At 45.0% G+C, this 19,114-nt stretch overlaps 1 protein-coding gene across 3 annotated transcripts; it reads left to right on the forward strand.

The window, feature by feature from the left end:
- The first annotated feature begins 3,389 nt into the window (after window positions 1-3,389).
- LOC125739737 (uncharacterized) lies at window positions 3,390-18,939 on the forward strand. 3 transcript variants are annotated; one of them, XM_049010168.1, is made up of 3 exons: window positions 3,390-3,440; window positions 7,984-8,228; window positions 15,780-18,939. In XM_049010168.1, the coding sequence occupies exon 3, from the start codon at window positions 16,024-16,026 to the stop codon at window positions 17,854-17,856; it is 1,833 nt and encodes a 610-aa protein (XP_048866125.1). In that variant the 5' UTR covers window positions 3,390-3,440; window positions 7,984-8,228; window positions 15,780-16,023; the 3' UTR covers window positions 17,857-18,939. The 3 variants fall into 3 exon arrangements, with proteins under 3 accessions (XP_048866125.1, XP_048866124.1, XP_048866123.1); XM_049010167.1 differs by lacking the exon at window positions 3,390-3,440 and having other exon boundaries at window positions 6,350-8,228; window positions 15,766-18,939; XM_049010166.1 differs by lacking the exon at window positions 3,390-3,440 and having other exon boundaries at window positions 6,350-8,228.
- Window positions 18,940-19,114: the final 175 nt, after the last annotated feature.

Here is a 19,114-nt window from a genome sequence, read left to right on the forward strand (position 1 = left end):
ACAAAGATGGCGGCATCCCGGAGCCGAGTATAAACAAAGATGGCCGCGCCCTTAAGCCGAACGTAAACAAAGATGGCCGTGCCCTTAATTGGAATGTAAACAAAGATGGCCGCGTCTTGAAGCCGAATGTAAACAAAGATGGCCACGACCTGGAGCCGAATGTAAACAAAGATGGCCGCGCCCTAAAGCCGAACGTAAACAAAGACACTGTAGTAAGTGAAGGAGTAACAAGCCCTCTTTTCCCTGGTTCTTGAATAAATTTAAATTGTAATATCCTTTTTTAAGTAGATTAAAAAAAACTGGAAAAGCGCTAGAATCATCTCACATCAGATTAATGAAAACCTATTGTTTAAAGTGTCCCTTTTTATTCATGCTCCCATATTGTGTATTTATTTTGTTTTTTTTTTCGGTAGATTGCCCCCTAGCTTATTCTTTATAGTTCTTACATCGGCCATGAGAATTTGTATTTCTGTATATTGTTCTGAATTTTATGTTGTTAATAAAGCTTTTGGGAGAAAAAAAAGAATGTAAACAAACATGGCTGTACCCTGAAGCCGTACATAAACAAAGATGGCTGCACGCATGATACTCTTTTTATTATTATTATTTATTATTAAGCATTCCAAACAACAACATGCAGATGTTCTCATTTGAACACACTTAACAAAACGAAATACAGCAAGATACAGACAGGGGTAAATGCACAGAATAGAAAAAGGAGAAAAAGTTTTAACGGTAAGCTCAAGGCTGAAAATGCATCCATGGTCTTAACAGCTTTTCTGTTTTTTGATCCATGCAGAGTTTGGAAATAAAGTCCCATTTCGATTTTAAAGTCCTGGATCCTGGGTTCCTTCTTTGTCCATATTTACATCTATGAATAAAATATTTCCCATGTAAATTAAAAAGGTTTAATATACATTTCCTATTGTATTCAATATCAGTCTTTTCATAAAAGAAAATAACATCCTTCTTTTCCAGTTAATTGTTTTACTATAAAACATATTAAACATAAGTTCAACTTCTTACCAAAAAGAAAAGACATGCATACAAGGGTGGGTTGGCTGTGTCTGAATGTGAGCTATCTGGGGTTAAGTGTCTGGATAAACTGATCCCTGGCCAGTTCACTCTGTACTGATAGAGCCATGTGAGCACAGACACGCCTACACAACCCCTTGATATCATTAGCCAGGATGCAGAGAGACTCATTTGACTCAGTGCCTGCGCCTATTGTTTAACTGAGAGGGCAGAAGTCCTCACACTGCCCACAGCGATTCTGCAGGGCACTGACCAGTGTCTCATCCAGGGGCTCAAGCAACCAGTAGTGTACACCTCACAAAAACATGTGTGACAACCCTGAGGACCTGCTTGCATACCACAATGGTATCCCATCTCCCCTTGCTCTTTAAAGGGGTACCACCCATCCAGTATAGTTATCACTGGGCTATCACAATGTCATCACAATACTAAAGACTGAAACAAAGCCGTGAGGTCAGACCCTCTGTATACAGCACACAGTCTCACCCTCACATCCTGTATGACCACATTTCTGCTGTTCACATGGCATTTCTCCAGCTTCCATTGCCCTGCAATGGACTGACGTGCTGTTGAAGGTCTACCTCACTTTACACTTTGCCCATGTCTTGTGTGTATACCCTGTCCGATCCTAACGTGTATTTAGTGTGTGTAAATCTCTCACTGCATGTGCATTTCGCAGTTCAGCATCTGACTACATTGTGTTTCCCATCTGTGTATTTGGGTTCGGTGCTTGTTGGGTGCCTGTCATGGTCCTTCTATTTACAATTGTACGCGGGGCATGCTGGGATATGCGCCCCACCGGCGTTACATTAGTTTAAAAAAATGGAATCTGATCATTGACCAAATTTTATATGGGAACCAATGCACACAGATGCCGTCCTCTTTTCTGTGCTGTAGTCCTCCTTTTTGGATACAAGTGTCATCCTTTTTAGAGTCATGCTGGTGGTCACAATATTGCAGACTTGGCCTACAGATTCTCTTCACTGGAGCTGACAGCTTTCTACCCCCCTCCTCTTTCCTCTGCTGAGGCACACCCCAGAGGGGCAAATCACTGTCCCGCCAGAGGCTTCCTCACTGCATTGTACAAGCTATACCCTAAACTTATACATTAGGGGTGTGCCTCTCCATCACTAAGGCTGATGTGATACACATCTCAATGCACTGGCAACCATCTGATTCATTAAGACACATATGAAGAAACTACTAACGTAATTCGATGTCATTTACCCCTATTGTGATGCAGTGTGATTCGGTGCGATACGATGCCCATTCTGTTAGGGGTGTGGCCACATCATGGGCCTTGTTCAGGGGGTGTCAGGCCAGGATATCTGTAATGTGGCAAGTTGAGCTACATTGTACACATTTGTGTGTTTTTACAGGCTGGCTGTCTCAGGGCCGTCTGTGCACATGCAGTGTTGGAAGCCAATCCCTCAGAACTGGTGTAAGAATCAGCTTTTGGGTGTTTATAGTTTCCTGATTCGGGATACTGCAGTGCATTCTGGGAGCCGTCTGTATCTCCCACAGTGAAACACCCAGCGAAGTTAGGAAAAGAACTTATCCCTTGTTCTTTGGTAACAGAAGGAGGCGTTTCCTCATCACTTCCCTCCTTGCATAGGCAAAGGATGAAATGATCCATCAGGGATGTCAACTGGGGTACTAAGGGCAGGGCGTAGCTTGGTCTTGGGTCAACCTGTCTGTCACAGACAGATGTGGTGTTAAAAAGTATAATAATTGCAAGATAAAGGTAATATTGATGTTTTCTTCTAGAAGTTGGTGTTGAGGCTCAGAGGGAGGGGGATGAGTGACGTGGAATTGAAGATCCACAGTGAGAAGGCAAGGGGGTCCAGATCAGTGGTCACGATCAGCCTCAGGAGTTGAGACTAGACCTGGTTGTCTTTCACTCTGCAGCAGGTTTGGAGAGCAAGTTAACCTCTAGCTGGGCTTGTGGTTTCGATATCTGGCCCAGCTTTTTGTGGGTGAGATAGATTAATTTTTATTAGAAAGCTGTAACACAGTAGTTTTAAAAAAATAAAACGGTCATTGAGGGAAAGCAGAATTCATTTATTAATACATTAATAAATTCATAATTATAAATATAAAATGTCAGATAAAAACTAAGTTTTATTTAAAAAAGGTTAAAATGTCAAAGCTATGAGAGAAGTTAAAACGTTAAAAATGGGCTGACGGGGTTAAAAGCTTTTAAAGAAAAAAAATTATACCTGCCTATACATCCATATTTAACTTGCTGTCTATATGTTGAGCCTTACTGCTCACAACGGGTTGATTGATTATGTCTGCGGAGGCCGGAAAGGGGAAACTGTCAGCGCGATGCCTCATTCTCAGTAATGCTACCACGGCGGAAGCATTGTGCCTGGATGTGTTTATTTACATTCCCCTTTATTCAGGTACGATATGAGCATATTAGCTCCTGAATTGTTAATATGTTTGCTGCGCTATTTTATTTGTGTTTTATTAACATGTCGATTGTATGTTGAGTGTGTTTTGAAGCTGTATTGTCAGTTGTAAATTGTTAATCAGTATATGGCTAAGCGGCTAGCTGAAACTTCTTCCCCAGTGGCGGGAACAGAACGACCTGAGGCCAGCTTGTTGTATAGTGTGTGCGCTCTGCTCAGGTCAAGCTCAGTAAGACGCACACAAAGCATTTGGGTTTTGGTATGTTTGTGGGTGTACTTTGTTATGCATTTATTCGTATGTTCACTTCTTAAGTCAGTCGCCATGATAAAAAACGGATAATACGAAGGGACACATGCTATATGTATTTTTTTTGTTTATTTTCTGTAAATTCTCATTTGTAAATTTAAGGTCATGTTTACTGATTAATAGACCCTTGTTATACTTACCTGTTACACTTGATTTTATCTGTTTTAAGAAAAGTGAGAGATGTTAGTGTTTATTTACCTGTACAGCAGAATGGAATTACATTCGGAGCTGAAAGAGCATATAATTGGTGCAATATTTTGTTTTGAGAATAACCTTATAAACGCATATTTAATTGTTGGAATATTTTATTTTGGACAAAACGATGCATCTCTGCAGATGTTTTGAAAATAATACACATATATTCTCGGTAATGCTACCGCGGAGGAAGCATCGTGCATGGATGTGTTTATTTAGATTTCCCCTTTATTCAGGGTGTTACATGGGCAGTTTGCATGGTCTCCCTGTATCCACGTTGGATTCCTCTCAGTTCTCTGGTTTCCTCCCGCAGTCCAAAGACACGTGGTTCAGGTGAATTGGTGCCTCTAAAAGTGCCCATAGTGACTGTGTGTAAGTGTTTGCCCTGTGACAGACTGGCATCCTGTCCTGGGTGTTCCCCGACTTTATGCCCTGTGCTGCCTCCGATCAGCTCCATGCTCCCAGTACTGTACTGACCCTGTACTTAATATGAATGTGCAAGATAAATGGCTGAACTAAAATACATTGAAATGCTTTTTGTATAAGTCATGTCAAGTGATTTTATTGAAAAAGTACATTAAAAAAAACAATACATATTGTGCCAAAATGCTGTAGATAAAAATAGTACAATAAAAGCATGAAATACGTAATACAACCAGAGACATTGGACAAAGTTACATAAAATATATAATTTTAGTAAATCAATGGGGATAAGATAAAAGCAGGAGTAACTGTAAACCTGGGTACAGAGAACGGCAGTAACCCAATCAGGATAAAAGCAGGAGTAACTCTCCAGGTCTTTGGCTGAAAGGTGTGGTTTAAGCCAGGCTATTGAACTCAGCTGACAGAAACACCCCTTCACAACAGCATTTATTTGTTTATCAAACTCAGTGATGAATCAAAGATGACACCAAGATTTTTTGTATGTGACTGGAAGTTCTCTGAATGAGGCCCTAATTGTTCTCATGAACAGACCCTGAGTGACCAAAACTCATTACCTCTGTGTTGTTTTCATTAATCTGGACGAAAGTCATTGCTGTCCTGTTCTTAATATCCTCCAGACAGTTAGAAAGGGCCACCAGAGAGCAGCAGTCACCAGGTTTTAATGGCAGATAGAGCTGCGTATCACCAGCATAGCAATGATATTTTACATAATAACGTTCACAAATAGAACCCAAAGGAAGCATGTATAGAGGGAATAGGAGAGGGCCTGTATCACAGGACTGGATATGTTTACAAGTAAGGCCATAGTACTGAAGGGGTGTGGCCATCCCACACAGTGACAAGCCCATTCATTCACCTCATCTAGGCCTTTTACTAGGGATTTAAGGTCCTGGTTTTCCTCTCAGACCCTAGAACACACTGCCAGGCTCAGATTCCCGATCCTACATCCTGCTGAAGCCCTTCCAAAGATTAGACACTAGTTTTGTTTTCCTTGTTTTTATAGTAAAATGATGGTCTTTGAGTTTTATACATCATCACTGTTCTGTTAATTACACATGACCTAATCTAAGTATTACACAAACCAAGCATCATTAGTTAGAGATGTCATGAGGTGGAAAATCCTTATTCAGTTAATTATTTTCCCCACAGGTGCTGATGGTGTGTCGACAGTGAAATGGGTCTGTGTACAGAGAGGATGATCTGTAACAGTCCCATGTTCCTATGGTGACAGATATAAAATTCACGTGAAATACTGGTACAAATGGCATGCTGTGAGGTCATGTACTCCCACAGTACACACTGACTCTCCACAGGAGGGTAAAGTGTCAGTCAGAGATGATCCTGACCAGCGAGTCTTCACTGTGACCATCAACAATCTGACAGCTGAGGACTCCGATCGGTACTGGTGTGGTGTGAAGATCAGTGGAGCCTCTTTGATCAGGTTAATCTGTCAGTCACTGATGGTAAGATGTCTGTACTGCAGACTGTAGCCAATGAGATGCACAGTATGTAACATGTCACTGAGTCAAAAAGGAAGGACCTTAACACAAACACTGAAGGAAAAAATGTTTTAATATTTCAAAAATCTGCATTTTAATTTAACTCAATATGATAAACGAGACTTGGAAGAAGTAACAGTGTCAGCTAAATCGGGCGACTTCATGAGGTTAAATATGATAAGTAATATGTAAAAAAATGTCACTTTATTGGGCAAACATTTACATACAGTATGTATGTTGTAATGGGCTGATATTCATAAACATTTCATTGCTGTGCAAATCTTTGAGTGTTTTACCTGTGTGTTCAAGTCCTCCAGGGCTGTCAGTGGGCAAACAGGAGGTGACAGGTGTGGATGGAGACAGTGTCAGTGTTACTATGGAAACAACAAAAGACAAAGGATGTGGTGTTTGATTGGGGGCTCCTGTCTTTTTGGCTGATACAAGTTCTGCTCACTTCTGCTTGGGTTGCATGGATCACCAGCCAGTTGTCACCAACTAACAGACCACAGCCTACCTGACCAATGTCATAACTGGTGCACCTAGGTATAAAATTTAGTCTCACTGTCTTCGAAAAAGGCCACTGTCTGGAACCCCATGGAACCACATTTTTGATTCCTTAGGCAATTTTTACGCTATGTGACAAACAAAAACAACACACAAGTTTGTCTCAACACAGGCTCCATAGTCAAGAAAGCACAGCAGCACTTCTACTTTCAGCGGAAGCTGAGAAAAGTCCATCTCCCATCCTCACAACATTTTACTGGGAAACTACTGAGAGCATCCTGAGCAGCTGCATCACGGTCTGATTTGGGAACTGCCTCGCCTCAGATCACAAGACCAGCGGATAGTGAGGATAGCTGAGAAGATTATTAGAGTCTCTCTCCCCTCCATCATGGACATTCACATCACACGCTCCATCCGCAAAGCCACCAACATTGTGGATGACCGCACCCACCCCTCACATAATCTTTTCACTCTCCTAGCATCTGGAAAAGCATTCAGGCCTCAGGGACTGATCTGATACCACACACAACACACACACACACACACACACACACACACACACACACACACACACAGGTGTGTAATTATAATACCGTGGGGACTCTCCATTCATTTCTATGGGGAAAACTGTAATCCCAACATGACAACTTTAACCCCTACCAACCCCTAACCTTAACCATATGTAACCAAACCAAATACAAGACTTTTGGCATAGTTAGTTTTTTGACTGTATTTACAGATCTTTGTGAGTACCTGAAAATGCCCCCCAAAACATCAAAATAACAGGTTTTTGTCACATTGTAGGGACATTTGGTCCCCACAATGTAATATACACTTAATCCACACACACACAGAGATTAGGTATCTGAATCTTTGTGGAGATTCTCCATTCATTTGTACGGGCGTAACCCCAATCCTAACTATGGCAACCTTAAACATTGCAGTAGTTACCAAGCAGTAACAGTAAGCAACCAAACAAAATGCAAGACTTTTTGAATTATTCCTTTGACTGCATTCACAGAATTTAATAAAATTCAGTATCTTCTTACTTTTGGGATCGAAAACATGTCCCTACAAAGTCAAAATAACATGTTTTTATAGCACTATGTACATGACCACCCACCCAAACGCGCACACACACACAAACAGACACAAACAGGCCTACCTACAGTATACCCTCTGTTGGAGAAAGCGTCAGGCTTTCCACTCCAACTCTGCACACACTATTAATTACGAGACAACACACTTAAAGTTTTACTTGCGCAAGGGTAACCACACTCTCTGCATGCTAGGCTACAAACGAATGTGTTACAAAGGGTGGTTGCCCTTGGCACCTTTATTTATAGTCAATGGTGGGCAGGGGTCTTGGAGTGAGAACAAAGAAAGGACTGTGAGAGTAAGAAGAAGTTCTGGTTTTACTCAGGTGGACAACTATTTAAACACGTGCTCAGGATACGTGTAAACTAATATAATCTAAAGTATGAAGATAAAGGAAAACAAAATAATGTATATACATATTTACACTCATTGCTGATTATACAGAAATGATAACAAATGATTAATAACAGTTTCTTCAACCTAACAGGTGTAAAACAGTACTGAACACACTTTACGTGTCCAGCCTTGGATGTAACTTCATTGTTGCAATAAAGACTGAATTCTGGATACTACACAAGCGGCCCTCTGACTTCTGATTTGGCGGGGAAGGAGAAAAAACCACGACATAAATTGGCGTCACGAACAGGATCGGAGAAGAGACCTGGGGAGGCGACCACCTGGCGGAGAACCGGGAGACACCCGTCTGCATTTGAGCGGCGCGCCCAAACATAGGTAAGGAAAGCTTTTTATTATTGTTTAATAGAATAGGGAAATAGAATAGGGAGACGGAGACGGGGGTGTCTGGGGACATACGCCGCCAGGCAGGGCCTCCCGGTAAGGGCACTCGCCGATTAAAAGAACTAAAGATAAGAGAGCTGTTTGTGCAGTGTCCAGTGGGCCCAGTGTGTGTGTGATGTGAGAGAAATCCCTAAAGGAAGGGTCACGTGTGGATATTCCCTCAGAGATAAGCGCCTTGAAGGAGGGGAAAGTTGACCCTGAGGGCTTGATATACTGTTGCGAGGCGGAGAGGCCTTGAAGGTTTAATAGTGATTTAAAGGTATTGCCCTGAGAGAGGGCCAGTGTTTGTGCTGCAGGTTCTTGGATTAGTGTGAGTCAGAGACATCGCCCTAAGAGAGGGGGGTCTCCCTGTTCTGATAAAGGTTGGGTGGCCCTAAGGGAGGGGCCCGTGTGTTTCAAGTTATGGGGGAAAAGTGCTGTTATGTCGTGATGCAAAGATATTGCCAAGTTGTTAAGGAATTGTTTAAGCAAAGGTTATGTTGTGTTGCAAATAAAATATTGGTAAAGTAATAAGGCCAGAGAGAGCCTAAGTATTAGAAGGTGTGGGGATTTTAAAGGTCTGCTGAATCAGACTGGTTTTGTTATGCAGAAGTGGGGAAAGTGATCATATATGCATTTTTGGGTTGAATCAGAGAAAAAGCACATATATTTTTGACGGATAAGTTGAGTGATAAGGAGTATGAAGCAGAAATAAGCACCCCAGAGATAAAACTGCTTAAAATTAAAAAGGGATCAATCTAGCAGGGGGACTGGATAGAGCATTTGTGCATTTCTATAAAAAATCAATTATAGTAGTGGAAGTGCAGGTAGGTGAGTTTAGAATTTTGACAAATCTCAAAATAAAATTTTGAATAAAATGTGATTAGAATATTCTATGGACTATAGAGACTAAGTTTAGAGATAAAGGGTATTAAAGCACATCTTTGTGAGAGAACAACAGGTCATAGACAAGGGGTTTTGTGACCTTCCATGGAATTAGAGAGTTTAACAGAGAAAGCGTGAGGAGGCTCGTGTGCATGGTGGACAGGCAAACGTAAAATCAGGCTGATAAAAATGAGAGAAGGGAGGCTTTTGTATATGTGTGCCCGTAGATAATTGGGTGCAACGTTAGGAGTAAGTAGAAAATAATTTAGAGTCAGTGACACTTTAAGGTGAAGTAGGTTCAGTCAGGGAGAGAATTTTTATTAAGGAAAAGAAAGGAAAACAATAGAACACGGGTTGGCTGTGAGGAAATTTGATAATTTTTATACCAGACAGGAAAACAGCCCAAGTGACAGTAGAGTGGAGGAAAACAGTAAAATGAAGGGCCCAGTAAAGGCAGCAGACACACCAGTACAGCAGCTGGGGAGGGAGCACCCCCTGCTTAAAACAAAGATAGAAAAGGTGTCTAAAAAGTGGGAGAATAGAACAAAGGCCCTGGTAACTAAGTGGCCTAAAGGGGGCACATGGGATGTAGCAGTGTGTGAGGAGATGGAGACTCTGATAAAGTATCATAAGGCTAATAAGAACACAGAAAGGCGTGAAAAGAAAAGGCGTAAGGAACTGGAAGTTTTGAGGTTGTTTAAAGTAAAGGGAGAGACCCGGAGAAGGGACCAGAAAGCAATGAGAAAGGCATTAAGTGAGAAAGAAGAGATGAGGAAGGAAGAAATATGGCCACCGTCTTATCAAAGTCAATACCCGTTAGTGGAAGCCCCACCTCCTTCATACAAGGGTCAGTTTCCAGTAATAGAGGGGAAGGTAGAATTCAAAGGTGAAGTGACACAGACGGAGGAAGCAGGAAGGGAGCAGAAAGGAACGGAAAGTTGTTTAGATGGATACAGGGAAGTGAGTGCATTGCTGCGGCAGGCTGTGGAGGAAGGACTGCGAGAGAGTGAGCTAATAACAGAAGGCCAGGCATGTGGGTCTGAGAAAAAGGGAAGTGCTAAAAAGGTGGGGTACGGAGTAAGTGGTGGTAGTGATGCAGAAGGGCTGATGCACCTGCTGGACACCCCTAACCCTCCATCTAAAGGATGGAGTCAGTTTCAGGAGAAGGAGACAGAAACAGAAAGTGAGGAAGGAGTAGAGGATAGAGTAGTGAGAAGCAGGAGGGCTGTAAGGCCCCCCACCAGGTACACTCCGATTACACTTCCGTTAATGGTGAAAGGAGCACAGACACAGTATGTGCCGTGGGCAGGACAGGATCTGGAGGGCCTGCTTCTCAGACTCCCAGTCTTAGCAGAAGGGGCCGGAAAGTGGATAAAAGCATTAGAGGAGGAAACTATGGGTCGGCTCCTGGCGATAGGGGACATAAAGGCAGTTATGGCTCGCGCTTTGGGGGTGGACGCAATGGAGAGATTGCTGCGAAGCAGTGGCCTGGCAGCGGCGACAGGGACTCCTTTGAATGATGCATGTCCCTTTGACGGTTACCGTGCTAACCTCTGGCACCAGCTGCGATTAATGTTTCCTCCACGGCTGAGTGTGGTTCAAATGAAGGTGGAGCCCATAAAGGAGGGGGAGAGCCCAGCTGCCTATCTGCAATCTCAAGAAAAGCGGTGGCGCACTGAGACAGAGCAGGACCTGCAGAATCCGGCATAAAGAGGTCTGTACCGGAGGGCACTGCAGGACGTGCTCCCTAAGCCAGTGAAAAGCAGGCTAAGGCAAGTTGTGGGACTTATTACTATGCCTGAGGAGCAGTACCGTGAGCAGCTGATTCATGCTATTGACTTGTACAGAGAGGAGGAGGACTCTGCTAAAGAGCGTGAGAGGGAGCTGACAAAGAAACTGAATCAGATGCAGCTGGAGGAGCTGACCGCTAAAAAGAAAAAAGTCCAGGCACCAGTGGTCTCTCCGGACCCCAGCCCCCGGGGGCAGCCTGTAGACAGCCGACAGTCTCCTGTCGCTGGGGCCCCTCAGAATACTAATTGGCCTTCGGTCCCTGATTGGAATAGAGAGAATAGATATGATAGGTGGGGGGGTGATCAGAGAGCACCTGATTTCCCACAAATTAGACAATCCCAGTCTTTGGGAAGACTGGAGAACAGGCCACTTCAGCTGGTGTGCTGGAACTGTAACCAGCCCGGACACACCTCTAGAGTCTGCCCAAATCCACCCTTTCAGGGGGTGAGCCCGACACGCCCTATGGGCCCGGTTAATCCAGGAGGCTCTGTAGGTCCAATGCCAAATAGAGGCAGGGGTGGCAATCCGCAGTTGCAGAATAACAGATCACGGGGTCCGATCAACCCATGGGCCCAGGGACGTTTATTCTAGGGGTGCCCAGAGAATCCTAAAGGGGTATCTCAGATGCCAATGTTGAGTAAGGGGTCTGAGGCTGAGCCGATGCTGCGGGTTCAAATAAATGGCAAAGTAATTCCAATGATAATAGACACTGGAGCCACCTACACTTGTGTAAGACTAAAAGATGCCAGTCATATCCCCCGGTCCGCTGAGAAGGTCAGGACCATAGGATTCTCGGGACAAGTGCAGCATATTCCAAAATCTGCTCCAGTGGAGATTAAGATAGGGGACAAAAATGTAAATATGCCCATACTAATATCAGAGCACACCCCAGTGAATTTGTTAGGCAGAGATGCTTTATGTCAGCTGCAGATAGACATAAAATGTACAGAGGGGGGTGTAGAGGTGCTCAGTGGACAGTACAGCCTCATGCGACAAAATTTGTTGTTCCATAAAGGGCAGTATAGTTCATATGGGATTGAAGATGTTACTGGAAAAATTTGGGAAATTTTAGGACAGTGGAGTCCATTTATACAGGAACAAATATAGCAATAGGTTTGTTGCGATGGGGAAAATTCAGTGATCCTGAAATAAAGGGTGAGTGGGATCAGCTCATAGAGTCTCTGCCTGGCTGGGAGAAAGAAAGGATGTACATGATAACAGACGGGATAATATTAGGCCCTGAGGGAGTAGCCATTCCGATACGGAAAATGGGAATAGTGGGAGAATGGTACAACATACCAGACACGGAGCCCCACATAGCGATGGCTTTTAATCAGTCCATGCTGGATCTGGGAGAAATGATGCAGCGAGCAAAGCAGGTGGTTTGGGTGCCGACGGTGCGTGAAGGCGTACAGGCAGCGGCAGGAGAGAAGATGTTAAGGATTCAGTGGAGTGCAAAGGTTGTAGGTGATTTGAAGTTAGACACCAGAGATCCGTGGCTGTGGAGCATGATAGGAGTACAGTGTGATGCAAAAGAAAGTACAGAGGAATGTTGGCAGGAAATGGAAAGAGAAGTGCCTGAGGAGGTGTGGACTGCTCACGATAGATGTAGGCCTAGTAAATTCAGCTAGCCCAGTGGAAATTTATCTTAAACCAGGGTGCACACCACCCTGGAAAAACCAGTATCCCTTGAAACCTGAAGCCGAGGAAGGTATAAGGGAAACGATAGAGGGATTACTGGATGCAGGAGTGTTGGTGCCTACCATTAGCTGCTGCAACACCCCCCTCTTGCCTGTGCCAAAGGCAGGAGGTGAAAAGTGGAGGCTGGTACATGATTTGCGTGCAGTAAATGAGGTAGTGGAGGATCAGACAGCAGAAGTTCCCAATCCACACACACTGTTGACAAATGTGCCCCCCAATGCAAAATGGTTTACAGTTGTGGATTTGTGTTCAGGGGGCAGCATGGTGGTGCAGTGGTTAGCACTGTTGCCTCACACCTCTGGGACCCGGGTTCGAGTCTCCGCCTGGGTCACATGTGTGTGGAGTTTGCATGTTCTCCCCATGTCGTCGTGGGGTTTCCTCCGGGTACTCCGGTTTCCCCCCACAGTCCAAAAACATGCTGAGGCTGATTGGAGTTGCTGAATTGCCCATAGGTGTGCATGTGTGAGTGAATGGTGTGTGAGTGTGCCCTGCGATGGGCTGGCCCCCCATCCTGGGTTGTTCCCTGCCTCGTGCCCATTGCTTCCGGGATAGGCTCCGGACCCCCCGCGACCCAATAGGATAAGCGGTTTGGAAGATGGATGGATGGATGGATGGATTTGTGTTCAGCGTTTTTCAGTGTGCCCCTTGCAGAACAGTCACAGTTTCTGTTTGCTTTCACCTACAGGGGTCAGCAGTATGCCTACACGAGGATGCCACAGGGATTTAAGCATTCGCCGCATGTTTTTAATCAGGTGCTTAAGGCAGACTTAGATGGACTGAATTTAAAAAGTACAGTAATACAGTATGTGGATGATCTATTGTTGTGTGCTGAAACGCTGGCAGACTGCCACCAGGACTCAGTGCAGTTGCTGAAGGTCTTGGCGAAAGGGGGGCATAAGGTGTCCAAGGCCAAGCTGCAGTACTGCGAAGAGCAGGTTACGTACTTGGGGCGTGAGATCAGCCATGGGAGGAAAGCTATAGCAGCAGAACAGTTAAAGGGGATCACTAAGGCTCCGAAACCCATGACTGTGTCACAGATGCTGACTTTTTTAGGGATGACAGGATTCAGCATGGACTGGATTGAGGACTGTGCTGTGAAGGTGGCACCGTAGTGGGCACTGATAAAGGAGGAGGGCCACACTAATTTGAAGGCCTCCTTAATTTGGACAAATGAGGTCTCGGTAGCATTTGAATCTATCAAGCAGGAGCTACAGAATGCACCTGCTCTGGGCCTCCCAGACTACACCAAGCCGTTTTATCTGTATGTCAGGAACAGGAAGGACGGCTTTGGAACAGCTCTGCTCACTCAGGACTTGTGTCCTGGCAGACGGAAGCAGCCATTGGCATACTATAGCATGAAGCTGGACAATGTGGCTCAGGGATACCCACCCTGTTTCCAGGGAGTGGTGGCTGCCTATTTAGGCTATGAAAAGGCCACTGCCATCACGATGGGTTATCCAGTGACAATTTATACTTCACATAAGGTGGTGGACCTTATTGACAAAGGCAAATTTGTGTTGACCCCAGCAAGGCAGCTAGCGTACTTTGCATTTCTCACTTACCCGGATGTGACAATAAAGCGCTGCACTACAGTAAACCCTGCAGACAGCATTCCCCTGGAGGATGAGGGGCAGCCACATGAGTGTGTGGCAGAGTCTTTGGTTTACACTAAACTGAGAGCAGACTTGGAGAGTTCTCCCATTGAAAATAGCGAGATGGTGTTGTTTGTGGACGGCTCATGTTGGAGAGATGGGGATGCCTTAAAGGCTGGGTTTGCTGTAGTTCAGGCACAGGGTGATGATTTTTACACTCTCGTTTCAGAGCCAGCGGCACAACCGTGTTCCGCTCAATTAGCGGAGCTAAAGGCTTTGACTGAAGCGTGCCGGCGAGGACAACATAAGACGGTTACTATCTACACAGACTCTGCATACGCACACGGTGTATGCCATCTCTTTGGAGCAGTCTGGAAGCAAAGGGGGCTTCGCAAAAGTGACGGCTCCCCCATTCAGCATTATAATCAGATTTTGGAGTTGCTACATGCAATGATGCGTCCTAAGCGTTTGGCTGTTGTTAAGTGTCAGGCCCACCGCAGAGGTCGTGATTTTGTTATTCAAGGCAATGCGGCCGCTGATGCGGCAGCCAGGGCAGCTGTGCAGGTCAGGGCTGCTCATCTTTTGCCTATGGTGACTGTAGAGCCTTACTGTTTCTGATCTGGTGGCCCTGCAGGAGCGTGCGGGTCCCTATGAGGCCTCTGTCTGGCTAAAAAGGGGGGCCTCTAAGGATGCTAATGGGCTGTATCACAACCATGAGGGACTTTCGGCCGCACCTCTGTCTCTGGTGAACATTTTCATAACGGATGTGCATGGTCTTGACCGTTGCGCAAGGGGGGGGGGGGTGTTACGGAAAATTACACGACAAGGTTTCTGGGCACCTCAGATGCAAGCAATGGTGGATGCAAGGTTGTCCGAATGTGAAGTGTGCATTAAAAACAATGTGCGCAAATCAATCACGGCCCCAATAGGGCACATTCCAGTGCCTGAGGGACCGTTCAGACACTTGGTGATGGACTATGTGGACATGGGAAAAACAGCATATTGAAAGCGATATATGCTTGTGATTGTGGACAGGTTCAGCAGATGGGTGGAGGCAATACCGTCAAAGGACATGGGGGCGATGACAGTGGTGAAATTCCTGATCAGAGAGGTGATTCCGAGGTTTGGGATACCAACTGAAATAAGCTCTGATAATGGAGCTGCCTTTGTGGGGAAAGTTACTAAGTTAGTGGTTCAACAGCTGAGAATAAAACAAAGGTTGGGATGTGTGTATCACCCTCAGTCGCAGGGCATGGTGGAGAGAGTGAATGGCACACTTAAGCAGAAGCTGAATAAGATTTGCGCCACCATGAAAATTAACTGGGTAGATGTTGCACTGCCAACAGCCTTGATGGCGTATCGGATGGAAACGCACAGGGTGACGCATTTGTCTCCGCATGAAATGCTGACAGGGAGACCAATGCCTGGATCAACTTGGAGGGGGCCGTATAAGGGACCCAGCCTAGATCAGCTGGGGGATGAATTAAAGTTGTACATGAGGACTTTAACCAAAATACACAAAGCTATTTCCAAACAGGAAAAGGAGAAAGCACAGAAAGAAGACACAGACTGGGAGGAGCCAGTCATCTTTCCAGGAGATAAAGTCTACCTGCGAGTGTTCCGGCGAAAGTGGCACGAGCCCCGACGAGAGGGACCCTTCAAGGTGACACGAGCCTCAGCAACAGCGGTACAGGCAGAAAGGAGTAACACGTGGTATCATTTGAACCACTGCACTAGAGTACTGCACGAAAGGCAGATAGTCACTGAAACCAACACAGAGGATGCAGCTGCCCTTGGCTCAGATGGCCCTGATGGAGCTCCCAGAGGAGCTCCACAACTTGGAGAGGAGCCAGTTTCAGGTTCAGAGCAGACTGAGGGTCAAGAGGGAGCGTCGCAAGCAGACCAGCCACTCCAGACAGAACACGAAGCTGTGGGTTCTGGTAGGGCTGACAGCGATGATATTGGTGATGCTAATGATATATCAGGCCCTTCAGGTCTGGGGGCACAGCAGGACCACAGGTCAGGTGAGTTCAGAACAATTGACTTCACTGACTCAGCCTTGTCCTTTAATGCTGAATAACCTCTCAGATAACAATGAGCGAAAGCGGAGAGAGATAGGGAGGAGATATGGGAGTGAGGAGAGTGAGCAAATTGTAGAATATTACCAGGATGAAATAGACCTGGAAGGATTAGCAAAACGTACGCTTGGAAATTTGTGGTATAAATGGGCTAAGTATACCGCTGCTTCATTAGGACAGGAGGGTTGTGTGTTGCGTGCAGGTCCTGACCCTTCAGTTAGGGTAGTCCTGTTCCCATACACTAATAAACGGTGTGAAGAATGGGAAATGGAGAGGATTATGAGATTCTGGAAGAGTCTGTGTCAGGAGGGGCAGGCTCCTGAGAAAGACTGCAGACCCATATCTAACCAGTCAGAGCGCATACCATACTGCCCCTATAAGTGTCTGATATATCAGGGAAATACTAAATATGCTTACAGGGTGGAAAAGCATTGTGGGCAGTTTAAGCCCTGGGAAGGGGGACAGCAAGATATTATGGTGAACAAATTGAGTTTTTTCAAGGGACTTATTTATGAGTGTTTTACAAATGATGGGCCAGAGGAGGTAGGCATCTTCTGGGGAACCTGTGGAACTGTTTGGGATGTGAAAGGTCCCCGAGTACCGAATGGAGAACTATCACGTGTTCCGCTGGATGCGTTAGAAAACCAGAGTGTGCCCCTGGCAGATGTGTGGTGCCTGTGTGGTAAAGAGGGTGGATTGAGGCCTACTCTTCCCTATAATTGGGGAGGCCTCTGCACTAGGGTAATGTTAGCAAGCCAGGCGGATATATATTCTAGAAGACGACCATCTAGGTCCCGCAGATTTGTTGCAAATTATGAGAAGGATCCCAATGTATATATAGATGCGATTGGCCAGCCGAGGGGCATTCCAGAGAAATATCAGGCGAGAAGTGAGATAGCTGCTGGTTTCGAATCAATATTAATCTGGCCTACTCTTAACAAAAATGTGGAATGGATAAATTATTTGTACTATAATCAGCAGAGGTTTACCAACTATACTCAGGGGGCACTCGCATCTCTGGGGGAGCAGCTTCAGGCCACCAGTCTGATGACCTGGCAGAACAGGATGGCCCTGGATTGGCTCCTGGCAGAAAAAGGGGGAGTGTGTGTGCTGTTTGGGGATCAGTGCTGTACGTTTATTCCTAATAATACAGCCCCGGATGGTTCCTTTACTGAGGCTATGAGAAAGTTGCAGGGGTTACAGGATGAGATGGCAAGTAATGCAGGACAACATGACGGGTTGTTTGACTGGTGGTATGATATGTGGGGCAATTGGCAGCAAGCCCTTATGAAAGCACTCTGTGTGGGTGCTGTGCTCATTTTTGCTCTGCTACTAATCTTTTGCTGTGTAGTTCCTCTTGTTCGCTCCCTAGTGGGGAGAGCACTGTCCCGGCAGGCAACTATAGCTGCAATGTCTAGAGTGGTGGGAGGACCGTTTGGAGCAGCATCCTCCTGGACCAACACAGAAATGGATGGCGACATAGACACCTTGGATGCAGTCCTGCCCATAGCTGAAGTTCGGCCATTCCGTGTGTGAATACTCCGAGCAGGAGACCTGCAGCGTGGCTGCCTCCCACGACATCTGGGATTTTTTCCGATTAGGACAGACTGTCCGTTATAATAGTCTGCAATGTTATTAGTTAACCTTTTACTTATCTTTGTATTACATATATCTGTTTTTGTATTGGGTTTGTAATAGATTTTGTAGTCCTACTGTATATGCAATATATCCAGGGGAGGTCATTGTATGGCGATCCTCCCTTCCCTTTCCTGATGTACCCCCTGTGCTGCCGTTGGTTGACTCTCAGTGTTAGTAGTTTGTGAGCCATGCCTGCCATGGACCCCGAAGGGGGGCCGCGCCTGTGGCGGGCTGGGAGTGGAAGTTCCCTGGGTCATGGGGTTTTTGCCCTCCCTCCTAGGCTGGATGGACAGGATTGTGTGTGGGACTCCTTGGAGTCCCAAAGGGGGGAAATATATGGAATATTATTTAGCACTATATAACATAGAATACAAGTATTATGGTATTATTAAAAAGTATGTGAAATATCCATGATGTAATCATTACAATATAAACATTATAATGTAATCAACACAACGTAATCAACTGAGTATGTATTTGCACCTTTTGTTAGTCTGAGATTCTGTTAGCTACTTTATATTAGTCCTGAATCTATGAATATTCACTTTTATTAACGTATATTTTATCACAATGTTAAAGGACAAATATATTATCAACCTTTTAGTTAGACAATGTGTAAAAGGCTGAAACTGCCTAGGTTTACTACTGAAGGAAGGGATTCGCCTGAGTTCACCAGAAGTTCACGGCTGAGCATTTTTAAAAACCCAAGTGGAGCTGCTCACGCCACCATTATGTTCAGCCGAGAGACCAAACGGTAAAAGAAATGATGGACAAACTTATCACCTAGGGGTGTGGATTAAGGGAAAAAACAATTATTGTGAATGGCTGAAGGAATGATGATGCTTAAGTGACGAGACATTGTTAAATGATAAGAACTTATATAAAAATTGGTGTAAAACAGTACTGGACACACTTTTACGTGTCCAGCCTTGGTTGTAACTTCTTTGTTGCAATAAAGACTGAATTCTGGATACTGCACAAGCGGACTTCTGACTTCTGATTTGGCGGGGAAGGAGAAAAAAACCACGACAGTAGTAGGGACAAAATCTCCTACCACTGATAATTCTGACCATACACAAATTTTTTTTTTTCTGCGTCTTGCGATTTTACCGTATCAAAAATAACCAGTAAATCCTATTATTATCCTGCTACCCCC

Source organism: Brienomyrus brachyistius, chromosome 4 (assembly GCF_023856365.1).
Source record: "Brienomyrus brachyistius isolate T26 chromosome 4, BBRACH_0.4, whole genome shotgun sequence".
NCBI lineage: Eukaryota > Metazoa > Chordata > Actinopteri > Osteoglossiformes > Mormyridae > Brienomyrus > Brienomyrus brachyistius.